We start from the raw sequence: 12,230 nt of genomic DNA on the forward strand, positions 1-12,230 counted from the left end.
ACATTTTTTTTTGGTGGGGGGAGCTTTACTGAGGTACAACTGACAAATAAAATTCTAAGGTATTTAAAGTGCCTCCTTAGCTAAGGAACCTGTAGTCTCAGTGGGCTGGCAGGGTTGGGTTGGGGGAAAGATCCTTGGAATAAGGAGGGCAAGGATTGAAATAGGCAACGTCTACCCCCACCCCCTTTTATAGGGAGTAGTTTCCTAACTGGAGTGGGTAAGGGGTCTTTGGAAAAGATGCCTGGACCTGTCCTGGAGTCCTACCTCAGCTGTGCCCTTGAAGTGACACGATAAGGGGGAAGGTGCATCCCAGGCCTCCCCATCCCCCAACTCTGTTAGCGTGGTTCTAAAATTGCGGGGGAGGGGCTGTGTTGAGTGAGGCAAGGAACAGAGATTCGTCAGCCCCAACCCTGCTCTCACGCTGTGGGAGGCGACAGACTCCAGTGTACGGTCACAGCTCCAGCCAAGGGATAGGACTTTTGAGAGAGTGAGCGAGCGAGATTGATTATGTGGCTCTGGGGCTTGAGGACCAAGCCTAAAGAGAGGAAGGGAAGGGGAGATATTTACGTAGAGATCGGATAATTTAAAAGGAACTGCTCTCCAAATAGAACGTACGGTTTGGGCAAAGACTTGGCATGAAAAAGCATGATGTGCTCAGGTAGCTAATTTTCCAGAACCGCTGAAGAGTAAAAAGGGGAGGTGGGAGACGTGCGTTCGGTAAGCAGATCCACATACCAGCCTGAGGGGCGTGAGTTTTGTCCAGAGAGTAAGGCAAGTCGCCACCCTTCTCTGGGCCTCGGCATAATAAGGCAGAAATGAAAGACTCACTCTCTCCTCCTCCCGCACAAAGGCTCTGGGAGTCCGCCCGCCAGCCGGAGGGGCCACTGCCTCCGAAGCCGAAACCTGCAGACTGTTCTGGTCCCCCCCCCCCATGACGTCACGCACTCCTAGGGACGCACTCGCAGAAGCTTTCTCCGGGACTCGGAGAACGGGCTTCGCCACCTCCCAATCCTGCCCCTCATTGGCTAGAAACAACTGCTCGTCTAGGCCGTTGTTAGCGGCGACGTAGGCGGGCACAATCTTTGTCGCTAAGATACTACGTACTTCCGTTTCCTCCTCCCCCTCTTCTAGGCTCTGGCAAACTTAATGTCGTCCCTTCGGCCAATGGCAAATAGGCGGTAGGCGGGACTTCATTTGTTCGGACCAAAGAAACGCAGGCTTGGCCCGGTCGTTGGGCAGTGACTGTGGGGGCAGCCCCTGTAAAGTGGCTCGGGCGTCCCCACGCCCTCTTTTCCTCCTCCCAGCCCAGCCCCTGCCCACCCCCGTTTTAGTAAGGCACTAATTGCAGTCTGACAGGAACAGGACGGAGCCAAGATGGCGGCGGCCGACGGCGACGATTCGCTCTACCCCATCGCGGTGCTCATAGACGAGCTCCGCAACGAGGATGTTCAGGTCCGGAGGCAATGGGGGACTTGGGGAAGACGGGAAGGGGAACCTGGGAGCATGGGCGTCTCTCGCGGCGAGGGTTCAGTGTTCGCCGAGAGTGGCGGAAGGGGGCGGCGGGCAATCAGCGTTCCGCTCTCATCTCTTTCGGTTCCCGGACTCAGTGAGACGGCGCCCGGGATTGGGTGTCGGCCCAGCGGCGGACGGAGGGGAGGCCGAGCTTGGAGGGTCCCGGGCCTGCTAAGTGCGCGCGGCGGCCCCGGGCCTTGGGGGCCGCGGGCTCGGACGACTGGGTCGGGGAGAGGCGAGGGGAGGGCTCGGTGATTGGCGGAGGCCCTTGAATGGCCCCTTGGGGATGGGGTGGGCACGTGACTTGCTCCGAGTTGGGGAGGGGCCGCCTGGTTGATGGGGACCTGGGTAGGTTTTCTCCCTGGGGCTCAGCGCTGTGGGGTAAACCCTCCAAATGGGGACTGAGATGTGAAAGATGACTTTCTAATTCCTGCCCTCCCGCTCGCCTCCACTCGTGGTGTAGACCCTCGAAGGGGAGAGGGAGGCAGAAAGCCCATTCCCAAGGGGGCAACTAGCTAAATTCAGCAGCAAATTACGAGGTGGAAAGTCGCCCCCCTTCTGGGAGCCTCCAGTTGCCTGGGGGGTGGGCAGTGTACTAAACGAGCTAACATTTCTGGTGAGGGGGAGAGGGGGCTCAGGGCCCTGAGGGCAGCCGGCGAGGGATTGAGAAGAGGTAGGGTTCTAGGGTTTGCCCATCCCAGCCCCGCCTCTCACCCGCCCAGTGACCTTGTGCCGATTACCTCACGGATCTGGGCCTCTGTTTTCCGTAACCTGTGGTCTAATAATAGTCCCGGCCTTATTGGGTGGTTGTGAGGGACTGAACGAGTTAATAATACGAGTCCCGTAGAATGGCGCCTGGTCTGTTGTAAGGGTCCAATAAATGCTAGCTGTAGTTATGGGGAGTGGTGACTGAAGAGTTCGCATCTGGGCCTCAGTTTCCCCGTTTATAAAATTGAGCGGGTTGCACTGGCCCAGCCCCCAGCCTCTGAGGTCCCGGCTCTTTGACTCTAGTTCAGTGGTCAGACAGGCAGGGGGTGTGCTCCTGGCTCTTCCACTTCTTGCTGATTGACGTGGGCAAGTTAATCTTTCCAAGCCTCGGTTTCTTCTTCTCTCAAATAGAGGTGATTGTCTAACTCATAGGGCTGTTGTAGGAACTCGTTTGTTCAATAGACACCTGCCACATATCAGCTGTGGTGCTGAGGATGTGATTGATGGTGATGCCAGTTGTTATACAAGAGACAGATGTGAAACGGAACCGAATACATTATTCACACGTTTGAGACGTGGGGGACAGGAAACAGGATGTTGTGACAGTGAGTCAGTAAAAATTATTGGGCCTCTGCTCTGTGTTGGGCACTGTTCTAGGCACAGGTATACAACAGGGAAAAAGTCAGACAAAATCTGGCCTTGTGGAGCTTACCTTGTAGTGAGGGGAAAAAGACAATAAACAAGACAATAAGGAAAATATGTATTATGTTAGATGGGGATAAGTACTATGGAAAAAATAAAGGAAGCGGGTGGAGGATGCGGTTTCAGAGTGGTCATTGAAGGCCTTGCTGAGAAGGTGGTGTCTGAGCAGAGATCTAAGGGGGCAGGGGAAGGAGGCTTGAGGCTCTCTGGGCAGAGTACCCAGCAAGCACAGAGTGGGGTGGGGAAGATTCATTTTAGGAGGTCAGTCAGCGAGACCCCTCTGAGGATGCAGAGTTTAAGACAAGACCAGAAGGAGGAGTCGGCTCCCAAAAGAAGATGGGGAAGAGCCTTCCAGGAAGAGAGAGGAGACAAGTGATGGCACTAGCTCGCAACCCAGGGTGATTTTTGCCCACGAGGGGACATTGGCAATGTCTGGAGACATTTTTGCTTGTCACAACTGGGGAAGTGCTACTGGCGTCTGGTGCATAGAGGTCAGGGATCTACTAAACGTACAATGCATAGGACCGCCTCCACAGCAAAGGATCAGCCACCAAAATGTCCATCGTGATGAGATTGCGAGAAGCCCTCTATGGGAAAGTCCTGAGGTAAATGTAGTGGTTTAAAAGAACACAAATTTATTATCTTACAGTTCTGGAGGTCAGTAGTCTGACACAGGTCTCACTGGGCTAAAATCACAGTGTTGGCAGGATTATAGTCCTTTCTGGAGGCTCTAGAGGAGAATCCGTGTCTTTACCATGTTCCAGGTTCTGGAGGCTGCCCGCATTTCTTGGCTTGTGGCCCCTTTGTTCATCTCTAAAGCCAGCAGTATTGTGTCTCTGTGACCGTTCTACTGTAGTCACATCTCCTTCTGACCAGCTGGGAGAGGGTCTCTGATTTTAAGAATCCATGTGATGAGATTGGGCCCACCTGAGTAATCCAGGATACTCTCCCCATCTCAAGGTCCTTAACCTTGATCACACCTGCCAAGTCCCTGTTGGCATGTAGAGTGACATACAGCTTCTAGGGCTCAGGATATGGACATCTTTGGGAGGCCATTATTCTGCATACCGTAGTCGCTGGGTTGCAAGGTAGAGATTGAGAGGGAGAAGTGGTAGGAGTCTGAGAATGGTGGTGAAATGCCCCCTTTTTTTTTTTTTTAACTTTTTCAAGTAATTTAATTTTTCTTTTTGTTTATTTGTTACTTTTATTGCACTGAAGTCTGAAGGGGAATTATTTATTCAGGAAATACGTAAGGAGTGCCAGGTGCGTGCTGGCTCCCTGAGATGGGAGCGTGCTCAGTGAGTTCAGAGAACAAGGTCAGCCTGGTAGCTGCAGCACAGTGACTGGCAAAGTGGTGGCAGGTGAGGACTAATCCCGGGCTAGGTCAGGTGAGGCCTGTGGACCAGTAGGGCACAGACTGGTGAGGTGGGGGAGCCAGTTCAAGGCTTTGCGTAGAGAAATGACATGTTCTGACTTCTGGCTGCCGAGAAGGGGCCGGGCAGGAGCAGATAGACTTAACCAGGATGCCATTGCAGAGCAGCCAGGACCGGCGCTGGCAGGCAGGTAGGGGGAAGTGGTGAGATTGGGGGTGTTTTGAAAAGGAGGGTTGTTGAGATTGCTGATGGATTGGATGCACCGTGGTGAGTGATTGAAAGGAGGAGTCAAGGGTGACTGAGGTTTGAATCCCAGCTCTACCGGTTTGCTCCCTTTGTGCCCTGCACCAGTGCCTTCCCCTCTTGTGGGTCCAGATTCCTCATCTGTAAGGAATAATGATGAGGAAGCAGCATCTACCTGGTTGGGAAGTTGCAGTGGAATTGGCATGTTAAGTGGCTGCCTCAGAGAAGGCGTTCAGTAAGTGATGACCTTGTTCAGTTGTCATGGTAGCTTGTGGTTTTATACTTGGGAAAGTGAGCTGCAAAGAGATCGCCTCCCCAGCCAGTAAGAGGCAGTGGCTGGATTACATTAACTCAGGGGTGTTTGGGGCACCATGTTTCTTAAAATGTGGTCCACTGGTTGAGAGGCCAGGTTTCTGTGTTACTAATACTGTCTCTGTCTCAGGTTTCTCATCTATAAAAGGGAATAGGGAATTCCCTGGCTGTCCAGTGGTTGGGACCCGGCACTTTCACTGCTATGGGCCCGGGGTTCGGTCCCTACTTGGGGAACCAGGATCCCTCAAGCTGCACGGCTTGGCAAAAAAAAAAAAAGGAAAAAAATGGGAATAATTTTTAATTTAGCAGTGCAGAGGGGTGTTGTGAGGATTAAATAGGTTAGTACGTGGAAAACGCTTAGAACAGTGCTTGATGTATTTTAAGTTTTCATTAAATGTCTGCCGGTGGTGGTGGTGAAATAACGAGGGCCTCAATTGTCCGAGGCGAGGTGCTGCAGGCATTTTAAAAGCTATTCTTCTAATGGTTACTTTAGAGCAGTGGTTCTTACCAGGGGACAAACGTCTGGGGATATTTTTGGTTGTCACGACTGGTGGGGGTAGTGCTGCAGGCAGCTAGTCGGGGAGAGACCAGGGATGCTGCCCGACATCCTGCGCTGCCCAGGCCCTTCCCCGCTGCAGAGGGTGGCCCAGCCCCAGAGGTCAGTGGTGCCAAGGTTGAGAAGCCCTGCTGTATGCCAGCCTGCTAAGTGTTTTGTGTGCATTCGTTGAGTCTTCACAAAACACATCTGATATAGGTGCTAGTTTTCTTTCCAGTAAATGTTTTTTGATTGTCAAATTTCAAACAACAGAGAAAATAGTACCAAATCCAGATTCAGCAGTTTTTTAAAAGTTTTAACAACATTTTTTCACCTGTTCCTCATCCTTCTCCCCACCCCCCTTTTTTTTTTTGGCTGAGTATTTTAAAAATAAATCCCAGGCCCCAGATATTTTCTCCTACGTATTTCATTATGCACCTATGAAACAACAGACATTTAATAACCACAGTGCCATTATCATAGCTAACAAAGTTTTTGTTTTTGTTATCATAGCTAACAAAGTTTTTACAGTGATTCTTTGGTATCATCTAGTGGTTGGTTCATAATCAGACTTCTCTGATTGTTCCAGAAGTGTTCTTTTACAGTTAGCTTGTTTAAATCAGATTCTGAATGTGACTATGAATCTTCAGTCTGAAATTCTTCCCATTTTTTACATAAGCCTACTCAATCACTGTCACACCACCCAGTAAATACTGAAACTAGGACTTAGCCAAGGGCACTCACTGGGTTTCAGGGCAGCACTCTTCACCACCGAGCTGGGCCCCTGTGGGGACAGCGTGTAGGCCCAGAGGAGACACAGAGGAGGCAGTGCCATGGGTGGACGCAGTCCACGGTTTCATATCCTGGACTGGCCACTTTACGAGTTACTCAACTTCTTCTGGGCCTTGATTTTCTTGTTAAATGAGGAAAAGGGTGGAAGACACACCTGGCAGGGCTGTTGTGAGGATTAAACGAGATAAACTGTAAAGACAGCAGGTACTCACCACGGTCAAAGACATCGTGGCAGCATGACCCTGTGTCTTCATCTTAGAAATATGACAGCACAGGCTCCGACTTCTTTTCAAGGAGTACATGGGGCTTTGAAGCAGAACTTAGGAATAAGGCTGCCCTCAGTTTAAAAAAGAGAAGCTGGTATAGGGTGATGGTGGAGAACATGGGTTCAAGTTCCAGGCTCTGCCATGCCTTCACTGGGGAACCTGAATTTTTAAAAACTTGAAAAATATTTATATTTTTGCTTTTTGATGTGCCCAGCCCAGTACTAGGTTCAGGAATCACCAGTTGGTAATAGTCGTGTCTCTTCCTCATCCCAGAGCCAAGTCACCTTCTAAAAGGGGGAACAGGCACATCCATGAATAATTATAACACCAGGCAAACTGCTAGGGAAGGATTTGTGCCGCAGTTTCCAAGGAGGTGGTGAGATTACTTTTTCTGTTTCAATTTACCTTTTTTCTTTCCCCTGCTCAAGAAATTCAAATACGTGAGAAATAACGATGAGAATAATGGTTAACACTTGGGTGCTTGCTACGTGCCAGGCTCTGTCTCTGTGTCTTCCTTATTTGATTATCCCAGCAATCCTGTGAGGCAGGCATTGTTGTAATAACCATCTTACAGTGAGGAAACTCAAGCTTTGAGGTGCCTGGGATTTATCTGGAGACCCTTAGCTGATTGGTGAAGCCAGAGTACCTGCTCATTCGTTACTTTAAAAAAAAAAAAGCTTCAGAAGGAGAGATTGTGGTACCCATTTCACTCTTGGGTGATGCAGAACTTTTCACACCCATCCACCCACACATACCCACACACATTATGTTCATTTAAAAACATGATTCTTCATGGAATGAGGTGGAAGGATGTTTAGGACTTTTTTTTTTTTTTTTTGGCTCTGTTGGGTCTTTGTTGCTGCGTTGCAGCCTTTCTCTAGTTGTGGCCAGCGGGGGCTACTCTTTGTTGCGGTGCATGGGCTTCTTATTGCGGAGGCTTCTCGTTGCGGAGCACGGGCTGTAGGCGCGTGGGCTCTAGAGCGCAGGCTCAGTAGTTGGGGCGCACGGGCTTAGTTGCTCCGCAGCATGTGGGATCTTCCCGGACCAGGGATTGAACCCGTGTCCTTTGCATTGGCAGGTGGATTCTTAACTACAGTGCCACCAGGGAAGTCCCGGATGTTTAGGACTTGATAGGAGGTGAAGAGACACTTGTGTCGCTCACTGAGCGTTTCCCCGGGCTGAGGCTCACTGTTAAAGCACCCACGTTGCAGACCCCTCCACACCGCTCATTATCAGCCACCAGCTCTACCAAACAGTAACAGTTTGGAGCATATTCCTCTGGATTCTTTTGGACTCTTACTCTTTGCCAGGCGCTCTCCTGGGGGCGCTCTCCTGGGATTTTGGGGGCACAGAGTGCAGAAGACAGAGTCCCTGCCCTTGTGAAGCCCACATTCTAGTGGGGAAGGAGAAACAGTGAACAAAGAAGAACAGTTGACCCTTGAACAACACGGATTTGAACTGTGCAGGTCCACTTATGCGGATTGTTTTCAGTAGTAAATACTACAGTGCTACATGATCTGCACTTGGTTGAATCCACAGGTGTGAAACTTCAGATACGGAGGGACCACTATAAGTTATACTCGGGGTTTTCAACTGCGGGGAGGGTGGGCACCCCTAACCCTCATATTGTTCAGGGATCAGCTGCATATGTCGGAAGTGATGAGTTAAGATGTATAGAGAGTGACGGGCATGCTGGTTTACCCAGGATAGTCATTGGTGAGGATTAAGCAGGGGCCTGAATGCAGTGAGAGGGGCCCTGGGCTGTCTGGGGGCAAGGGTGTCTCAGGCTGAGGAAGCAGCAAGTCAGCAAGTGTGAAGACCTGGGCTAACAGTACGTTTGCATTTTAGTTACTGTCAAGGGAACCACTGTGACAGGAACCCAGGGAGCAAGAGGAGGGGGTGGGAAATGAGAGTGGATCCGTGGACAGGGACCACGTCATGTTGGGCCTTGTAGTCCATAGGAGGGCCTTCGGGTTTTACTCAGCTTGTGGAGGGAAGATGTACTACCTGTGGGCTCATACTGTACGTGGTCATGTCAGGGAAGCTCCATGGATTGAACGTGACGTGGGTTTTAAAAAGTGAGTAGTGTTTCTTTGTGGATGTAGTGGTGGGAAGGGAGATTTTATTTATTATTTATTATGTCTCATGTACTAGCCTGAGGGCTGCTGGGGATGCAGGCATCCCCAGCCCATGGTGATAAGCGTGGCCATGGGGAACCATAGACGAGCATTGTGGTAGGTCTTGGTGGGGACATGCCTGGGGACAGTGCACAGTGAACTCTTACGGCTACAACCTGATGAAGGGACAGTAAAGGTTTCTTATTGATTTTAATAGCTGCTCTCTCAGGAACGTTCCAGAGAACTCAACCAACAGTCATTTAAATAAGGGTTCACTTTTTCCTCATATAACAAGTTCTCAGCAGCTCAAGGATATCACAGAATTGGGTCAGAGTGTGCAGTTCTTTTGACCTGCTTCGTGTGGTCACGAGATTGCTGCATCATCTGCTGTCTTTACGTCCTCGTGGAACCACACTGAAAGCAGGGCCCGACCGGGGCAAGGAGGTGGTTCTTGTCCTCGTCCCTTTTGTCAAAGAGGAAAATCTTTCCTGGAAGCTCCTTGGCCAGTTTGTCGTTATGTCTTTGTGTCCAGAACTAGGTCATTGACTGGGTTAGTTGGGATTAAGTTTGGCTGTAAATAATAGGAAAATTCTATAAATATTTGAGATTTAAATGAGCCTGAAGTTTATTTCTGACTCACAATCAAAAAGTCTGGTGGCAGTCCAAGCTGGTGTGACACTCTAGGTGTTAGGGTCCCAGGCTCTTACACATTGTCCTCTGTTTGGCCTCCATCCTGCCCTCCCCATTCTCAGGTTACCTCAAGACCCCAAGATGGCTGCTGAAGCCCCAGCCATCATAGTCCCATTCTAAACAGGAAGGAAGGATGAAGGATGTGACCCTGTCTCCCCATAAGGACACTTCTACAATTCACACACCCCATTCCCACTTGAATTTCACTGACCAGACATTAGTCTCATGGTCATATCCAAATGCACAGGTGATTCAGAAATATCTTTACCGGGGGTTCATGTGCCCAGGTGAAAACCAGAGGTTATGAGTGGCAGTATAGCCCAATGCAGGAGCTCTTAACCTGGGGCCCATCTGGCATTCAGGGCAGGTCCATGAATTTGGATGAGAAAAATAACATCTTTATTTTCACCAATCCCTAACTCAAATTTAACTTCTCTTCTATTATGAATTACATTTATACGTTATAGTATGTTATAGCGTATTATAAATAGTGTTAGCAAAACCTGTGCCTCTGTCACCAGTGGTAACCGTGACTCTTCAGAGCTCATTTCAGCTGTTGCAAATACTTCTAGTGCTGTTTATGCTCACCTCTGTTTCAAAATTGTGGTCATTTAAAAACCTGCTAAGGGGTTCATAGTGCACCCGCCAATTGAAAAACACCAGAAAACAGAAATACGAATTGATAGTATTGACTCAGAACCAAGTGGCTGGGGTTCAAATCTTGCCACCTGAGAGCTGTGTGAGGTTTTGTTTTTCTCTGCCCCAGAATGGGTGATCCTGTGTTTACCTCACAGTTGTGAGGATCAAATGAGTGAAAACGTTGGCACCTAGAACACTGCCTGGCACATACATAGTGCCAAGGAAATGTTTGTAATTATTACTCTGTCACTGTGAGAGAAGGGAAAAGAGACGTGGGTGGACAGCTAGCCAGCTGCTGCACGTGTTCTTGATACCTGGACGAAAATCAGGGTGCTGTCAAGTGAGCGAGGTTGCCATAGCTGCCATAACTCATCTTCCTCTGGTGCGAGGCTGTTCCCAGTATCATGTCACTCTGTACTCACAAAGTACAAAGGATAGGTATTATTACAGCCCCCCATTTCACAGATGAGAAAATCGAGACTCAAAAAGGTACAAAGAGTGGCCCAAGGTCCCACAGCTAATGTGAAAAGCAGCTTAGCCTTGAACCCAGATAGTGTATCTAAAGCCTGCCCTGTTGCTGCCTTTCTTAAGGGTTCACGGTGCCATTTATGCTGAAGAAACCAGCAGCTATTCTTAAAACCAAAAGCAGAATCTCCAAAGACGGCAGTGGAAGGAAGGGGGCTCTCCACCATGGCAGAGTTGGCCTGATTCTCCTGGGCCGGTTCCCTGGGCATCGTTCCTAAATGACAGTGTGATGTTAAGATTAATAAGAGTCAGGGCATCTGGCTTCTGGACACGGCTCTGCACCTTTCCACCAAGTGACAGCTTCTCTGCACATCAGCATGCTCACCTTTAAAAGGGAGGATTCTAGTAATAATACCCACCTCAGAGCACAGTTTTAAGGAGTGAACGTATTAATTATCCATGTCACGCACTTGAATGCTGCCAAGCACGTAGTAAGCAATCAGTAAATGCCAGCGGCTATTGTTACTGTCATTATGATTATCCCCTGCCAGCATCCTGTGCCCTGGCCCACGTGTACTTTTCCATGTAGCCCAGCTGAGAGAAGAACACAGAGATTCAACTTGGAGGTGACAGAGAAACAGGCAACTAAGGCGATACTTACTCTGATATATTCTTGAGGAAAATTTCAAACATACAGAGCATCGAAGGACTAGTACAAGGGCCAGAAAACTACAGCCTGTGGGCCAGATTCTGCCCCGCAGCCTTGCAGGTGTAGTTTTATTGGAATGCAGTCATGCCCACTTGCTTACATGTTACCTGGGTCTTTGGCTGTTTTTGTGCTACAGAGACACAGTTGAGTAGTTGAGGTAGAGACCGAGTGGCCTGAAAAGCTGAAAATACTTACTTCCTGGCAGTTTGCAGAAAGTCTACCCACCCCTAGACTGGAACAGTGGCACCCGTGTGCTCACCGCTCAGATTTACTGAGTGTTCGTGTTCACTGTATTTAGTTGTTTATCTGTTTCTATAGGTCTGTCTTTGTATACATTTAATTTGGGGCTAAAAATAAGATGCAGGCCTTGTAGTACTTAATCTGAAGATCCTTTTACTACCAGGATGGTGAGTGCTTGGACTACCTCAAGCCCAGGTGGTCCCAAAACCCAGTGAGGTGGTATGAAAGGTGCGGTGTGTGTGTTTTTCTGAGGTGAGGCCACCATAGCATTTCTTGTGATTCCCAAAGAGAGTCTTAACCCCTTAAACCAGAGGGGATGCAGGACGCCAGTCACTTGCAGACCTCTTCGCAGCTGCTTGGGGCCTGGGAAAGAATAGGCTGGGGGAGCCCTTGCTGCTCTCCTTGACCTGGTCCCTCCTTATTCTTTCCTTCCTTCTGGGAGGAGGATTCCTGCTTGGCTTGGAGCGGCTTACTCACCATTGAGGGCGTCGCCTTCCACTAACACACATGAGCTCAGTGCGTTCCGGCTGCAGCCTTGGGGGCTTGGCGGGAGCGGCTCTGTTGTCAGGATGGAGACACAGGAAGAGAGGTTTCCCAGTCGGACGGTAGCAGCTGGGGTTGGGTCTCAGCGCGCTGCTCAGTGCTCGCTCAGGCAGGTTTCTGTGCCTCCATGGTGGTGGAAAGGTGGCGCTAGTCATGCTCCCGGGGACGAGAGGATTAAATGAGGTCCTAACACCAACAGGCTGAGCCTGAGACCCGCTGTGTGTCAGTGCAGTGTGTGAGATTCCGAGGGTCACCGCAACAAAGCATCACATCTTTGGTGGCTTGAAACAGCCAAGAGGGGCTTCCCTGGTGGCGCAGTGGTTGAGAGTCCGCCTGCCGATGCAGGGGACACGGGTTCGTGCCCCGGTCCGGGGAGATCCCACA

At 49.9% G+C, this 12,230-nt stretch overlaps 1 protein-coding gene across 2 annotated transcripts in view; it reads left to right on the forward strand.

Moving 5' to 3' along the window:
* Nucleotides 1-1,277: 1,277 nt before the first annotated feature.
* The window catches only part of PPP2R1A (protein phosphatase 2 scaffold subunit Aalpha), a 33,370-nt gene continuing 22,417 nt past the window's right edge, over nucleotides 1,278-12,230 (forward strand). The window contains exon 1 of one of the 2 annotated variants that reach the window (XM_028477764.2): nucleotides 1,278-1,452. In XM_028477764.2, the coding sequence (XP_028333565.1) occupies nucleotides 1,375-1,452 (78 nt within the window). In that variant the 5' untranslated portion in view covers nucleotides 1,278-1,374. The remainder of the gene's footprint in view (nucleotides 1,453-12,230) is intronic. The other variant, XM_007106378.4, reaches the window with a different exon arrangement.

Source organism: Physeter macrocephalus, chromosome 17 (assembly GCF_002837175.3).
Source record: "Physeter macrocephalus isolate SW-GA chromosome 17, ASM283717v5, whole genome shotgun sequence".
Classification (NCBI taxonomy): Eukaryota; Metazoa; Chordata; class Mammalia; order Artiodactyla; family Physeteridae; genus Physeter; species Physeter macrocephalus.